Here is a 17,467-nt window from a genome sequence, read left to right on the forward strand (position 1 = left end):
GATGTATCAGTCAGATTGTTCAGATCAGATCAGCCAAGTTTGTGGGCCCTGCGTAGGCAACTCTGATGTTTTTGCAGATGTCGCTCAAGATCTTCCATATAATTTAATTTGTTACTGTTTTGTTTTAAATTTTTATACAAAGAACTGGAGATAGCAGAGGGGACCATACATTTGTCACAAGCAGGACTCCAAAAGAGGCAATTCTGGTAATGTTTACGATATCTGTCTTTTGCTGATTCATTTCTTCAAACTAAGACTTGGGTTGGGGTCATATAAAAAAAGAAAATCAGCTCCGCTCATCCACCTACAGTATGCATGACCATTGATTATGATTGTCATGCAACACTGTTAAGTATCAAATTATGTATTGTAGTGACAGTATTGTCAGTATTGAGTAAACTTGCGATGTTGCCTGTGATATGTTTTTATGGGGATGTGGGAATCACATGGCTACAAATTGCAAAAGAGTTTTAGTTACATTTTAGTTATTAATTATTATCTTTAATGACATGCTTCACATTTATCCTCATAATAAAAAAGATACTTCATTGGTATATGTTCTTTTTCATTTCATTTTATTAGGTACTTGTGGATGCAAGCTCCTCTATGAATGGGGAATGTTATGGAAGTGTGGATATCAAGAAGATCGATGCAGTAAAAGTGCTCTTTGATAACTTTGCCACACGGACCATGGCTTATGATTTTCATCATGTAATAGGCCTTGTGAAGTTTGACTCAGAAGTGAAAACCCTCCACACATTTACAGAAAATCTGGAAAAGTTCAAGGTAATTTACATTATGTGCTACTCGTATTACTGACTTCATATGTATATTTTCTTCATATTCTTCATGCAATATCAGCCTTATCATGGTATTCTTCTCTGCAAAAAAGAAAAGAAAAAGAAATTCAAGATTAAGGCACATACAACATCATAAAACAATATGGTGTAATACTGTAGGCTGCCTGCCAGCACTAGTATTGTATTTCACATGAAATAACTTTTACTGTAAATGTAATGGATCATTTCTGTCAGGGGATTGTTACCTTGATAAGTACTTACAACTGCTACCGGTTAGTTTGCGGGGAGATAAATTGGATAAGGTATCGTGAACCTATTATACAGTACTATTACTGTGAAACTCTTCACTGTCAGGTAAAAATGAGTGGCTGATGTTTCCATGTACTGTATATCGGAGGAGGCATGTGGTTGTCTACACCAACCAAGGTCAACAGTTACCGGAACAGTGGGCACCTGATAATTGTGCCCTTTTTTTCTCTGAATACTGGGCATATCTGGGCCGAGTCATCTGAAACATTGGGCACCTTTTTGTGAGAACAGTGGGCACCAGAGGGGCCGAGTATTCTGGAACACTGGGCACCTTTCATAAATTCATACATATTACAGAGAATTATTTATATATTATATATTTAACAGAAATGTATAAATTGGCACATTTTAGGGTTAGGGAAGAATTAAAGAAAAATGTGGCTACTTTGTCAATGAGCTAAGAAAAGCAATTTGGTGGGTTCTGGTTTGGCTGTTGACGAGGACGGTCATGCGTTTGTGAGCTCCGACGGCTTGCCTCACAGTTACTTCAAAATGTTATCATTTGTTTAAAAAACCTCAACTAACAGAACAATAGTTGGATTATTTCGTCGGTCGGTGCATGGAAGCTTACAACCTCAGAAGCAAAAAGGCTATTTTGTTGGAGGATTCTAACGACGCCACATCGTGCCAAACAATGGCAGACGGAGGTGGACCTCTAACGTTAGAGACGGTGTTGAAAGCGATACGTGAGTGCACAGATGATTTGTCTAAACAGATTGACGCCAAAACATCCAACATTCAATCGGCTCTCATGACGATTGAGATCTCTCTAACAACTTTATCAGACCAAGTTGGAGCAATGGAAGTACGTGTGTCTGCAAATGAAGACAACATGGCGGACGTTCTTCTCCGACTCGAAAAGACTGAGAAGCAGTTGGGAGACGCAAAAAGCAAATTGGATGATTATGAGGACAGAAGTAGAAGAAATAACGTTGTTCTATGTAATATACCAAAAAAGGCTGAAGGTCTGGATGCTACTGCGTTCCTGGAACACATTATTCCACAGGTCCTCAACCCTATCGTCTTTGAGACCCCGTTTATCGTTGAACGCTGTCATCGCCTTGGTAAACCCATTGAGAACAAGACCAGGCCACTGATAGCAAGAATCCTCAACTTCAAGCACAGAGAAAAGATGCTCCACCGATCCAGAGAGATGAAAGAAGTCTTCCTCGACAAAAGAAGATTCTATCTCCACCCTGACTGCAGCGCCGAGACGCGACGCAAAAATAATGCTTTCAAGGCTGTAAAACAGCTGTTGTTGGATAAAAACATCACTGACTATCGCCTACATCATCCAGCAAAATTGCGTCTCGCCTTATTCTAGTTAATTGGAAATCTGAAAATTCGCCTTCACAGAGACATTGGCTAAATGAACTTTCATCTTATTGCACACCAGAAAAGATACTGTATAATGTAAGAAGAAAACCTGCAATATATCAGAAGATCTGGGGTAATTTCTTTGACGTTCTTCCATCATTATCTCCTAATAGTTGATTTTTCTCCTTTTTTTTTTTTTTTTTTTTTATTATATTTGATATTGTCTGAAAGGTGTTGTGAAAAAAAGGAAAATAAGAGACTGTTGAGGGTTGAGTAGTGTACCATTCTGGGAAAGGGGTTGGGGGAGGGTCTGGGAGGACTGTTTATTTTGTATTTTTGTCTTTTTTTTCTGTTGTGTTTTTGTGTATCGTGTCTTTTCCTTTATTGTCGAGAGAGTATGTTTTCCACCCCGTCCGTCCGTCCGTCCGTCCGTCCGTCCGTGTGTCCGTGTGTCCGTGTGTCCGTGTGTGTGTCCGTCCGTCTGTGACCAGCTAATCTCCGGCACCGGCAGCGAAACTGTGCACACACACTCCCTGGATGCCAATTCAGAACCTTTGCCCCAAATTCTTCTCATGGGCCTTTATAGCGCCACCAGGAGGCCGATTTGTGCAAAACATATTTTTTGACAGTACTCCTACAGATTTTGTTCAAAAGTCACGCAAATCGGTACACAGTATCTCTATAGTTATTAAACGAAACAGGTCTTTCATATTTCTCATATTTCATCCTGATTGGCTAAAAATGTCTTCCAAAGTTTGCAGGAGTGCTCCGTTTTGAACAAAATGCCTCAAATCATGAACACAGCATGCAATTTCCGTGAAATCTTGCACGCACATTCCCATTAGGCCGAGGAAGAACTACCATTTGAACTTTTTCAAATCAGCCTCATGGTGGCGCTATAACAGGCCGATTCGTGTTTTTACCTATAACTGCACCGATCTGTGTAAAACTTTGTATGCGCACTCCTTAGAGGTCAAGGAAAAACCTCTGCCCTGCATTTTTCACATTTGTCTTTTATAGGGCCACCAGGAGGCCGACTTATGTAAAACACATTATTTTATACTACTCCTTCCAATTTTATCCAAATTTCACGCAAATCGGTACACATGATCTCTATAGTCACGTGATCACGACGGATGTGTTTGATTTTTCATATTCCATACTGATTGGCTAAGATTGACATCTAAAGTTTGCATTATTGGCTTGTTTTGAACAAAATTTCGCAAATCATGAACGCACCGTCCGATTGCGGTCAAACTTTGCATGCACATTCACACTATGTTGAGGAACAAATGCCACCCATACATATGTGGCGCTATAACATTGGCCTGTTATAGCGCCACCAGCAGGTCTAATTTAGCGAAACAAATGTTTTTAACAAAATGCCTCAAATCATGAATGCAGTCAGTGTCCGATTGTCGTGCAAGGCCTAAGAAGAAATGGCACCCTTTTCACGTTGGCCTATTATAGCGCCACCAGGAGGCCACAATAGCCTACCTGACCTGGCGGAGACCTGTGCTCCGAGGAGCACTTTTTCTAGTTCTTTTTTATTATGTCTTGTTTACGAAAAAAGAAAAAAGAAATGTGATAATGATATGTGTACATTGTGCATTGTCAATAAATAAATCATTATAAAAAGAAAAGCAAATTGGTAAACATGTCACAACATCAATGTACAGTGTAGCCACCAAATAGGCCACCTAATTGATTGTCTGACTGAATTACATGTGCAAAAGTACTAAAAGACGTTTGTTTGTGAGAGGACCGTCACCGAATGGAAAAAGATCCTGGACTTCATTGTGTTTTTATGATAGAATGACTTAAGCTACATGTACGATTTGTGTGGGTTATTTGCTTCAAGTTCATTGAGCCTATGCTATGTATGATCGCATTATTTGATGTCATGTCACTCGTCGTAGTAGTCTATTTAAAAGATGTGTATAACATAAGCTTGAATGTTTAAGACTTCACGCACAAAGTATTCCCTGCGACTAGTTGGTTTTGGTGCCCAGGAAAACCAGTTTCCCTCTGTGTTTTGGGATTTAAGAGGTGCCCAGACGGTTTAGGTGTCCACTGGACCTGTAGTACTCAGGGGGAATCGGCAACGATTCAAGTGGGAGAAAAATAAAAAGTTGTTAAAACATTTATGGGATACATTTATAGGATCACATTCAAAGTCTTCAAGCCAAGGGATCCACCAAACTCTACGATGCTCTACAACATGGAGTGTCTGAGTTGGAAAAAGTCAAGATGAAGTTCAGAGATTGCAGACTTCGCATCATATGTCTTACAGATGGAAGTGATTTTAGGTAAATTTACTGTCATGGCATGTCAGACAGTAGTTATAGTATTGAGAAAAAAATTGCAATGTTGCCTGTGATATGTTTTTACTGGGATGTGGGAATTACATTGCGTGATCATCTGCCCATAGATCAAAGACAAAGCCAGTTGATGTTGCTGCCAAGCTGATAAACGCTAACATCGTTGTGGATGCAATCCTTCTTGGAGACGTGCAGAATAACATGCTGCATGGAATTAGTAATGCAACAGGTACTGAGCATTCATGCAATTTTAACACGTATTTATGTATAACTACTGGAGCCTATCTCACATCTGAATGTATGGGTTTTAGGTGGTTGCTGTTTCAAACCAAAGACGACTGAAGAAGGCCTGAAGCTGTTTGAGATTGAGACGGTTCTTTCTCTGGAGATGAGGAAACCCAAAGACAAACTCGACCCATCTTCTCTCACTGAAGTTTGTTACACCACACACAATTATACATGCATGCCAGGAACAGTAAACTGTAACCAGTTATTTTATTATTATTTTTTCCATTGAATAGGGAAGTTTTGGGCTTTAGAAAAAAGGAGGATTTAAGATTGAACATGGTGGTGTATCACTTTCTAATGATGTTATTGATTATCATTTACAGAAGAGTGTTTTAACAAGCCTCTTTGAAAGTCGTGGGTATGATGAATTCCCTGAAGCTTCACTGCCAAAGGAGTTGGACAACAAAGTGACAATGACAGAGAAGTAAATGATGGAAGAAATCATATTAAAGAAATTGATCTAAATATTAATTACATTTTGGCAAATATTTTATTTTACATATATCAAAAAAACATACATTCAGTCATTCCCTCAAAGTCTCCAACACACAGTGCTCCACACAACCATTATATTTTTAACAAAAGTAAAATATTTTCATGCAGTGCTCTGAAAAAGCGGATTCAGGAGTGTAAGAGTCAGCGTTTCATGGAGAAGGACACACGTATCCTGGAGGAGTTGAAGAGTCTGCATTGTGATCCACATCCATTTTTCTCCATCTATCCATCAGAGTCAGACTTCAGTAAGTGGTCACAATATTCTGTCATGTAACTTTGGTAATTTCTTTGGGCTCTTAAAGGACAATTTTGGACTAAGTTTTTCTTACCTTGACGTTATGATATCTTAGGATGAATGGTGCAGTAGAAACATTTCATAACTCGATCCCGGGTCCGCCACAGCTTAAAACGTGCGCGGATAGGCCTTGCGTTAGATTGCATATTTTAATAGCTTTTTTTTGGCTTTTTTTTGTGAGATCTGACGTTCATAGTGACAGAAAACTATGAAACCAAAAAAAAAAGAAAAAAAAGAAGTCTCGCTAGACGAAATTTCAATCTCGAGATTTCAATCTCGTCTAGTTCTTTTTTTGTTCTTTTTTTTTTTTTTTTTTTTACAGTGTTCTGTCACTATGAACGTCAGATCTCAAAAAAAAAAAGAAAAAAAAAGCTATTCAAATATAACGCAAGGCCTATCCGCGCATGTTTTAAGCTGTGGCGGACCCGGGATCGAGTTATGACATTTTTCTACTGCACCATTCATCCTAAGATAACGTCATAGAAAAGGTAAGAAAAACTTAGTCCAAAATTCTCCTTTAATGCAAATTAAAAAAACGCTACCCTACTAGATTTGAAGGCTTCAAATCTAGTCCTACATTGCGCTGATCAGAGAAGTTATGGCCATTTGAATTGTTAAACACTGCTGTAATACTGCTGTAGTGGCCCATACTGTACTCAATATAAGTTTTTTTTTATGTGACTAATATCATGTCAGACTCCTGAACATTGGAGCAACAGTGCGCCTGTGGCCCCTGGTGGGGCACTGGGGGCCGTCTATGGCTCCTGGTGTGACTATTGTCATGGCAGAGCCCTGAACAGTGTTTGAACCAAGTTTAGTGCAAATCGGTGCAACGGTGCCTGCCGTCCGTGTGTGTGTGTCAATGGAGGTCAGATTGGGCTGAAACCTTGCCCAAATATGGAGATGACTGACATTATAGATGACAGACGTCACAGACTGGCCACATGACATCCAACATCCACATGGAAGTATTTAAGTATTCATACAGATTGGCTAAATGAGACGTAGACAATCACCACACTCGAACATGCACTCAAGCAGCCAGCCTGTAGGGGTGGCTTCACCACTGAACACCATATTGCGATTTGTGTAGCTTCGTTCTGAAGCTGCACACATTAACTTACTATTGACAGATAAAGCATAGACAGGTCAGCCACTCCATTGTTATCTCCACCTGGTAGAAAGCTGTGTGTGTGCGTGCGTGTGTGTGTCTGTTTGTGAGTCTGGAGCTAGTCTTGCAAACTACCAGACCGATCAGTGTCACGTTTTGTGCAAGCTGCAAGGAACTAAGAGCTACCGTAAGCTTTCTGACCTTCACCTGTGATTCAGTCAAGGAAGGTATTGACCAAAAGGTTAACTTTGCAAATATGGGTGGCAGAAATTGTGTTTCTAAAGGATAAGGAACTTGGTTTAGGAGGAGTTAATATGACACTCCTCATTAATGGAGAAATCAGCTTGGTTTGAACACCTGGCAAGGATGCCCCCAAGACCAAGTGGCATGTACCAGCAGCCAGGTGCAGACAAGTTGGAAGGATCCCAGCACAAACAACGCTTGCCTACTTATTTGACTAACCCTAACCCTTAAATAATCTATGCAGGACTTTCTCAGTTTCCCAATGAATATTGGTAACAGTTGTTTGTGCTCAATATTGTTCTAGCACTCCATAGGGATATTCAAAGCAATACTGATAAGTGATCTGAAGCTAAATTAAATATTCAGCAGTCAACCCTGAATGTTCCTTTTAACCTTTTCAGCCTTCTGGAAGATCGCCATGGAAGGTCCGCCTGATACACCGTATGAGAACGGAACTTTTGAGCTCTACTGCCAGTTTGGTCCTGACTATCCTGTGAAACCGCCTCTTGTCCGCTTCGTCACACGTGTATCCTCATTCCACACCACAGTCATGAATGAACATTAATATTATATTGAAATACTGTGATACATACATTTAGATATAGATTGTAAGATACTGTAGCATAATGACAACATCTTATATCTTAATCTTAATATTGAAAACAATGTATCTGAACTCATAACAATTCAAATGAATCTTTCTTAACATAAGCAAAGATACATCACTGCAACATCAACAGCGTGGGCCGCATCTGCCACAATATATTTGACCGTAACTACAACGCCCAAATCACCATGAGAGAAATCCTGGATGCCATATATGGACTGCTCATCATCCCTGAGCCTGAAGACCCACTGGACAGGTTGTTTTTAAGGCTTTTAAGGCGTAATCATGGCCGGTGGATATTCCTTTAAGCCACTTTTATTTTAGCCACTTTTCCATTCCATTCCAAAATGTTTGTTAGCGGCGCTAGCCGCTCTATACCTTTAGGTATAGAGCGGATATTAGCCCTCTATACCTGGCTTTTGCGTCAACGTTCTGATTGGTCAGGTCCGTCAACGTTCTGATTGGTCAGGTTCGCCAAGGTTCCGATTGGTCAGGTCCGTCAACGTTCTGATTGGTCAGGTCCGTCAACGTTCTGATTGGTCACTATTCATGACATCACTATGTTACTATTTTTTTTTGTATATATTTTTATTTTCTCATGCTTTTCCCCCTTCTTTTTTTGTATGTATTTTTAACGGCGATGGTCCTGCTCTATACCTGGCTTTTCCGTCAACGTTCTGATTGGTCAGGCCCGTCAAGGTTCTGATTGGTCAGGCCCGTCAAGGTTCTGATTTGTCAGGCAAGGGGACTATTCATGACATCACTATGATGTCAAGGTTTATTTTTTATTTCCTCATGTTTTTTTTTGTATATATTTTTATTTTCTCATGTTCTTTTTGTATATATTTTTATTTTCTCATGCTTTTCCCCCTTCTTTTTTTGTATGTATTTTTAACGGCGATGGTCCTGCTCTATACCTGGCTTTTCCGTCAACGTTCTGATTGGTCAGGCCCGTCAACGTTCTGATTGGTCAGGCAAGGGAACTATTCATGACATCAATATTATATCATGAATACAAAATTAGATGGTTTATATAAACTGTAAAAGTCCGGAACATAAACACTCTGGGTACGGCTTATAAATTGTATAGATTATTTCATAACACATACATATCTTTCTGGTACCACATTTATACACACGCACACACAAAGTTTATTTTTTAGGTACCTACTCTATCAGCTATGACAGATCAGTTTTGCCACTTACCTTGGAATGCATTTGGTGATTCGCTTCCAATGGCACTATTTATTGCCACTGGAAGCCTTGAAATAAATTTACAGAGATTTAATATTGTTTCTCTAGTAGAAACACATATCTATGACAAAATATATCAAAGGCGCCGCTACCTTCACACAGGTGTGATTTTTATATACAGTATGGCACGGCAAGTTTATTTAGCACATTTTATATACAAAGTCAATAGACAGTGCTTAATTAAGGCATAAAAAGGCAATTTAAACGTGGCCTTATTTTAAGGAAATGTATGCTTTTTATACACTGTAACTGTATATTAATTTAATAACGCATTTTAAATGAATGAATATCTTTCCCTTTGGAAGCATTTTGGCGGAGGACTTCTTGACCAGCCGTGATCGGTACGATCAAGCAGCCAAGGACAACACAGAAAAAAATGCAGGGACCTCAATCGATGATGTGGAGAAGGTGATGAGTTATTCCTTTAAGTGAAATTATGATATGGACTATAATTTATATGCTGTAGGTCATTGAACAACTTACCTACTAAAATGTACTATTTCTTACCCATTTTCATTCTGTCCTCTTATTCATTTAAAGAAACTGGTGGGTCAAAATCCTGATGCTCCACCTCGACATCTGATTTGTCCACTGACCAAGAAGATGTTTAAGGACCCCGTGAAAACAAAATATGGAGATGTATACGAACGAAAGGCCATTGAGAAACACCTCAAAACGTAAGGTCTCCCCCCACCCCCAAGAAATGTCTCACTGGCAGAATTGTCTTGTATTTTTATTATTGAACATTGTTTTTCAGGAATGGAACTCATGATCCCATTGTCCCAACCCGTATGCTCAGAAGAATTGACATGAAAGCAGACAAAGACATGAAGAAAATGGTGAAGGAGCACCGTTCCTACCAAATTGAAACCTATGTGTAGAGGAAAAGTGGAATGGTGGATTTGAGGGTAGGCCAAACACTGAACAGTGTTGGCGGGTAACCTATTACTCACACTAACACTTTTTCCATCATGATGTGAGGGATTGCTATTTCAATAAGCAATTACTATAAAGTTGTGACATTACAGCGCTACTTCCCGTCCCAATTTTGGTTCTTCATTATCAGTTAGGGGTTATTTTTCATCGTATCACATAATGAGTGAAACCTGCGTGAAACTTTACTTTGCACTATAACAATTTCCATTACTGCCTTTCGCACTGAACTTGTAAATGATGTGGCGAGCTGCACACAAACGATCATTGCACAGTTAAGATGTCATGCATGTTTGAATTATTTATTTTCCAATGACTATTTTTGGCTTTTACCTTTCAAATCAATATGCGCTATAAATTGCATTAAAATGTAACACGAAACTAACCTGATTATCAGACTAAAGCTTTGCGAAGCTGGCTCACTCAGTGGAGTGGGCGCGGTCTATGGTCTGGAGCCAGGCAAACACTAAACATGCCAGATTTCCAGAATTGTCCTTAAAGGAGTAGTTCACCCAAAATATTACTTATTTTCTATCAATTGCACACCACATGAAGCCTTGAATTCATGATTTAAAAAAAAAGTTTTTGTCGCATTCCTAAGCTTATAATTGTATTCCTGTCTCCTACCGACTAATGTATCCAGTAGGAGACACAAAGTAGATTATTTGTGTCTCCTACCGGAAATACACCTAGTCATCAAGTTATTGGCTTAGGAATGCAACAAAAACAAAAACAAATCCATGAATTCAAGGCTTCATGGGGTGTGCAATTGATAGAAAATAAGTCATTTTTTGGGTGAACTCCTCCTTTAAAGGTGACTATGATCAAAGATGTTCAGCAATTACTGCAGCAATATCTCTTAAGATAATTTGATCAAAAGTTCATGATTGTTATGGTTGTTAAAATGATGTCAAGATAATAGCTTACACTTTCTTGTATTCTTTCTGTTTTGTAGATTTAGCATCAGCATTGGTATTTGTCTTGATCATATTTGTATTAGCATGCAAATAGCATCATACTATTCTTTATGATAATTACATTTGCATGTTCAGTATGCAATGTATTGAAACCCTGAGGAAGACTGTATTGTCGAAACGTTGGTTTAATTTCATTCTAATTAAACTTTCTGCATCGTGGCTAAGAGCTGTGCGGCCTCATCCTTGTCAACATTATTATCTGCCGTGGCCAGCACCTCATCAACACAGGTGTGCGCTCCTTACTGTTTTCCTCAGTATGCAATGTATAAAACCATGGCAAGACATCATTGTATGCACGTCGTTCTGTATGGTGCATAAAACTTGGTGCAAGTTTCAAAGTGAGTTCAAAATGAAACTGATCTTCGTATCTAGAATCTCAGTTCTGTCCGTTATGGATCTGACTACATTCTGAAACTAGTTATGTGAAATGGGTTATTACATTAAAAATCTCGCTGATGACTGTAGGCAGGGCCTACTTCAGAACATGTTTGGCAGCCTGGCAGGAATCCCATACAATATTAGGCCTCTAGGCTATAGTTTATAAAGACTATATGGCATAACCCTAACTCTAACGAAATGGATCAATAATGGAATTGAAACCATATTTACGTCCAAGAAATGATCCACCTATATCCCTTACTCTGATCTTGCACTTTGTAAGATGCAGAATGTCTGCTAAATGCCTCAAGTTTAGACACATTTTCAAACTTTGTATTTTATTCAATAATGCAAGAACAATGCATTTCAGCATGCTAACTTTCCAGGAAGAGAAAGGCTGCCATTTCTAATAGCGTTGAATCTACATTGATGATAGCCTGGGATCCAGACTGCTCCGCTACGTTCGGCGGATTTCTTTTTCTCTCTTGCTGAAAAAAAAAATCAGCCGAACGGAGTGAATCAGGCTGGATCCCAGGCTACATTGATGATGTCGTTGGTAGACAAGTTTAAGCCCTCTAATGTCATGCAGAGTGAGTAGACAGATTCTGTGGCAGAAATTGTGCCATCTTATATAATGCGCATTAGTAAGGACCAATTATACTAAGATATGTTGAAAATGAAGTGCTCCACCACGGCCTGTGATGAACAACACAGTGGTGTAAAGTAACCAAGTACATTTACTCAAATACTGTACTTAAGTACAATTTTGGAGTATTTTCAATACTTTTACTTCTACCCCACTACATCTCAGAGGCAAATATTGTACTTTTACTCCACTACAAGTATTTGAAAACTTTAGTTACTACTTTGCAGATATAAATTGTTATATTATAAAACATACATTAACCATTTGAGCCATATTTTATACATAGGCTATTTGAACATCTACAATCTACCGATCTACAAGCTCACAACACGTCACATTGCCACACATTGTGAGCTTATTGTAGATCTGCTATTTTCAAACATTTTAGTACTTTTATTTTGGTACTTTAACTATATTTTGATGCCAATACTTTTGTACTTTTACTCAAGTAACATTTTGAACACAGGCCTTTCACTTATGACAGAGTATTTTTATATTGTGGTATTGCTGCTTTTACGTAAGTAAAATATCTAGTTCTATCACCACAGGATGAACACTTTTCCTTCGAGGTGGAAAGTGACACACACAATCACTTAGGCCTATACCACCGGCTATTATAGGCCCTACGGCAGGGGTCTTCAACGTTTTCAGGCCAAGGACCCCCTAGCTGAGAGAGAGATGGAGCAGGGACCCCCTCTATATCGTATAAAATTGTGTTTCAGATAAACTTTTGCTGCTCTTTTTTCCCCCTACACCTATAACTCTTTGCCAAAAATAGCCGATAATAGCCTATTTTTGGCTAAAGTTCTCCTCAGAAAAGGGATGCTAGGGTTCAAGTGGTTAATCTAAAAAAAAAAATCATATCAAACAAAGATTTGGCAGACCCCCTGTAGTAACTCTGAGGACCCCCTAGGGGTCCCGGACCCCCTGTTGAAGACCCCTGCCCTACGGTATGGAATACAAGGCAAGAAAGAGATTATTGCACTGGACAGATGAAAGAAAGTGTTTATGAAATTAATCAATTTATATAGGCCTAGGCATAATTCCAATATTATGACAAAAAAAAAAGAAAAAAGATATGTACTAGGGGTGTGCCGATACACTAATTTCACCAAACGATACGATACGATATTTGGCTCACAACTTCGATACGATATCGATACGATACGCACTTTTTTATTATGAAAATATATGGGGGAGGAAAAAAGTAAATGCAAACAAATAATTCTGTTTTTGCATTATTCAGACATGCAAACTTGTAGCTTTTCAGCTACAATAGCCGTTTTCAATCCAAATAGGGCAATAGTGTGACACCTGACCCGAAAAAACAACAACATGTTGTCACCCTTTTCACCTCGGGTTTTTTTTTTCTTTTTTTAAACAATATTTTTTTTCCCAAAACGATACATATCGTCCCGTATTGCGATATATCGTGGGACGATATATCGGCACACCCCTAATATGTACTGTATAGACCCCTTAACAGACGACGTCATACTGGCTGCGTGCAGCCAGTATGCGCGCAACGAAACCCATTATATCAGGTCTCGTTAGGACGCGTCTCACTAGCCAACACACACAAGAGGGGGTTGGGGTGTGCTGAAACCAGTGCACCCCGAAACAGGTTGGGAATTGATTGCGTGAAACAATCACCTGTGCGTCCAGGCTCAATGTTAGTAAACAAATAATTGGTCTATATTCTTCCTTGCAGATAAGGTAGGCTCAGTCTTGGTAACAATCTGGGAACCCATGTTTTAAAAAAAGGAAAAACAGCGCCCTCTGCTGTTTTTTTTTACTTGATAACTAACATAGCCTATTATACTATAGCAAGAAAGCTTAAGCTCTATGACTTCTATTAAATACATTTCTTAAATAATAGCTAATCTAACACAATTCATGAGAGCCACGTGAATTGACCCTGCAGTGAAGAAAAATACTTTAACACATTTGTATGGAGGAGGAGTTTGTTAATTGACTTGCTGTTGCAACCATGATTCCTTTTTGCACTTGTACATTCCCCCCTCCCAGAATTATGTGTAATATTAAATTGTATGGGCTATTATTCCATAATTGACTACCATTTAGGACTTATACAGGGGACAATCAACGTGACATTTTACTTCCAAAATGTTCCTGAAATGCACATGATTTATTATTTATTTTTTTAGCAAGCCACGCCCTTACTGCCCAAAAAGTTGGAAACAGAAACTAATCACTGAACTGGACACACGTGTGAGGCTGTGAGCCGATGTGAGCACATCCAGGGCTGCATGGTGGTCGCCCTGCACGGTGAGTTTTTGATCACAATCGCAAAATTACTCACATGCAGTGGTGGAAAAAGTACTACTCAAATGTGCTACTTTAGTAAAAGTGTCAATATTGTGATGTAGAAACACTAGTCCGGAATTCAAAATTGACTTGAGTAAAAGTACAAAAGTATCGGTATCAAAATGTAGTTGTGGTACCAAAAGTAGAAAGTACTCATGCAGAATGTCCCATTTCACAAGTTTTGAAATTAACTTAAGTTTTCAAATAATTGTAGTGGAGTAGTTACAATATTTGCCTCTGAGATGTAGTGGAGTACTAGGCTGCTGTAGAAGTAAAAGTAGCCTACTGAAAACTTGAACTACTCCAGTAAAGTAAAAATGCTTCACAATTGTACTTAAGTACAGTACACTGTAGCATTGAAGTTGATAAAGGTTACAAAGATAACAGAATTGTTTACCTTTTTTCAGATGGCTACCATAATATACAACCTACTTGAAAATCACAGACTGGAGTCTTATTACAACCAATTTATTCAGTTCGGTGTGAAAGATGAACGAGATTTCATTGATGGTGTAACTGATGAAGATTTAGACAACATGGGTAAGATTATTGGATATAAATGGCCTACAAATGCATGTGAATTTGTCTGACTGCCATAGATCTTTTTTAATCGAAAAACAAAACAAAAACTGGCCTTGATCTAAGGCCAGTAAATTTTAAAATTCAATATGACGACTGTGACAAAAATAAGCCACATCTCTTCATATGAAACGGAACATTGATTTGTCTTTACTGCAGTGCTAAACAGAAATCTAAGTTAAAAGTTGTACATCTGGTATGAAATGAATGGTAATATAAAGGTCTGTCATGTCAGCCTATATCATGCATAGCCAGTGTAGAACACATGTCATGTACATCCTTAGCTTGGAGTATTCTGCAGCCTTTGGGACATAAAACTTACAAAACTATTCTGCAGCCTTTGGGACATATAAATTCCAAAACAAATTGTTGATTGCCACCCAGTATTAACAATCTCAACTACTAGCTGTTTGAACTTGAGAAGTTGAACATTATCTGTTATTTTGGCAGGAATATAATACGTGCCTTCTCGCACTACCAACCCCACCACAGAGTTTTAGTTAAACAAATGCATATCAGATAGAAAGTGGAACTGCTTTTACATAATTATGACTTTTACACTTCAAATACACTTTTCCAGGCTTTACCCAAGTGGAGAAGAATCGTTTCTTTAAAATGAAAGACGAAATTGGAAGATTCAGAGCCCCGGTAAAAACTTTGGAGTCATGTTGCATCCTGTACAGATACCCCCTTTGTCCTGAACCAAAATGTATCAGGGGTGAGTAAATTAAGCCTATTTTTAAACAGTAGCTTGTGTCTGACCAGTTATATTGAAATTTTCAATTAATTTTGGTTCATGTCAACGTTTTTCTTTTTCTATTTTAATGTATTTATTCCCCCAGCAAATGTTTATGTAATGGCAGTTGGCCAGATACATGGTGTTAACACATGGAGCACAAACTGAAATAAATATATATATATACACACACACACACACACACACACACACACACACACACACACACACACACACACACACACACACACACACACACACACACACACACACACACACACACACACACTACGGTATCCTATGCATTATGAAATTATTGAATATGTGATGGCAGTGCAATCACTGTAATGTTCATATTTTCACCACCTATTCTGTATTTTTGCTTGTAATATTGGTTTGGCTTAGGGGCTTGATAGAATATCATTACTCTATAGTCTGTTAGTGATTGATGTTACAGTCACTAGTATATCTTTTGTGAAAATGCCCTGAAGTTAGTGTGGTTATATTGAGGTTAATTTCTACTTAGATATGGACCCTGCACAAAACACAGTTGAAGATCTGATGTTAAGGATCTGCCACCTTGAAAACCTTGGGAATTCAACAGGTGTCTGCCTATATACAGTTGATGGAATGCCATTGACTGCTGACCCTTTCTTCAACACATGTAAGACATGCATGACCTTACATTGAATCACTTTAATATTGCTAATAGTTTTTGTAAGGATCAATGATGAGTCAGGTACATCTGACCTTTTGAAGGCAGGTGCTGGCCCCGAAGTGAACTGATATCAAAGAGTAGTAGAGAGCAGCCACACTATAGCTTCCTTTGGCAAAGGGAGCCATAGTGTGTGTGTGTGTGTGTGTGTGTGTGTGTGTGTGTGTGTGTGTGTGTGTGTGTGTGTGTGTGTGTGTGTGTGTGTGTGTGTGTGTGTGTGTGTGTGTGTGTGTGTGTGTGTGTGTGTGTGTACTTTTCTTTGATAATATTTAGTATGAAAGTCAATTTGTAGAGAATTGAGTCTAGCTTGAGATTGGAAAAAACTAAAAAAGAAAGTCTAGCCGAAAATAGTCCCTGGAGAGAAAAGATGGATTTACAAACAAAATTCAAACATCTTGTTTGACCAACATTTTCATACTAACTTTAGACAAAATATAATCAAACGCAAGGTGTAAAAATAGAGCCATGATGGGGAAACTGGTCCATGTTATGATATGTGACTGAAGCTGTGAATAATGATATATACAGTACTGTATATTGATGAGTACTTGTGTTTACAGCAAACATCATGTGCTAATTTCTTTGAATGAACATTTCTAATTTACAGGGTCTTTAAAAGACAGACACATTGAAAATGGAGCAGAATTGTATGCAATATTTACACCAAAGCATAACCTCAAGCAATCCCCTGCAATGCAAAGGCAAGAAGCTCCTGAAGTCTTGGGAGGAGGAGAAGATACTGTTCGATGCCACGTGATGCTGAGGGTGAGCTGAATGATGATTATGTTTTTCCTTTATTGAGTTTATTGAGTGCTAGTCAGCTCAGTCAGATTATCCATAGCCCTATTGCATGCATTTTTCAGCACCAGGGTGTCACAGAGGCGGAGATCTCTCTCACTCTCCCTGGCTCCGTGTGTGCATGGGCAATGCCATCGTTGGACGCTCACATAACATTGTTATAGTTATCGTGTTTGGTGTGAACAGCTCTTAACTCACCACATTTCTTCTTAGGGAAAGTTTGAGATCAAAGTGGACTTGGCAAGTGACACAATCAACAACTTGAGGCTGAAGCTTGCAAATGAAAGTGGAATCCCAGCACATGTTCTTCATTACAGGTCATTTAAAATCATTACCG

At 38.7% G+C, this 17,467-nt stretch overlaps 1 protein-coding gene across 3 annotated transcripts in view; it reads left to right on the forward strand.

The window, feature by feature from the left end:
- The window catches only part of LOC311045278 (uncharacterized protein), a 43,304-nt gene that overhangs the window by 15,271 nt on the left and 10,566 nt on the right, over positions 1–17,467 (forward strand). The window contains exons 13-24 of one of the 3 annotated variants that reach the window (XM_084057091.1): positions 143–206; positions 583–786; positions 4,590–4,735; positions 4,858–4,976; positions 5,059–5,180; positions 5,362–5,459; positions 5,639–5,775; positions 7,581–7,705; positions 7,897–8,042; positions 9,346–9,448; positions 9,581–9,717; positions 9,798–10,422. In XM_084057091.1, the coding sequence (XP_083913217.1) occupies positions 143–206; positions 583–786; positions 4,590–4,735; positions 4,858–4,976; positions 5,059–5,180; positions 5,362–5,459; positions 5,639–5,775; positions 7,581–7,705; positions 7,897–8,042; positions 9,346–9,448; positions 9,581–9,717; positions 9,798–9,921 (1,525 nt within the window). In that variant the 3' untranslated portion in view covers positions 9,922–10,422. Of the gene's footprint in view, positions 1–142; positions 207–582; positions 787–4,589; positions 4,736–4,857; positions 4,977–5,058; positions 5,181–5,361; positions 5,460–5,638; positions 5,776–7,580; positions 7,706–7,896; positions 8,043–9,345; positions 9,449–9,580; positions 9,718–9,797; positions 10,423–17,467 lie in introns of those variants that run through there. The other 2 variants (XM_084057090.1, XM_084057089.1) reach the window with 2 other exon arrangements.

Source organism: Gymnoscopelus microlampas, assembly GCF_963454915.1.
Source record: "Gymnoscopelus microlampas genome assembly, chromosome: 5".
NCBI lineage: Eukaryota > Metazoa > Chordata > Actinopteri > Myctophiformes > Myctophidae > Gymnoscopelus > Gymnoscopelus microlampas.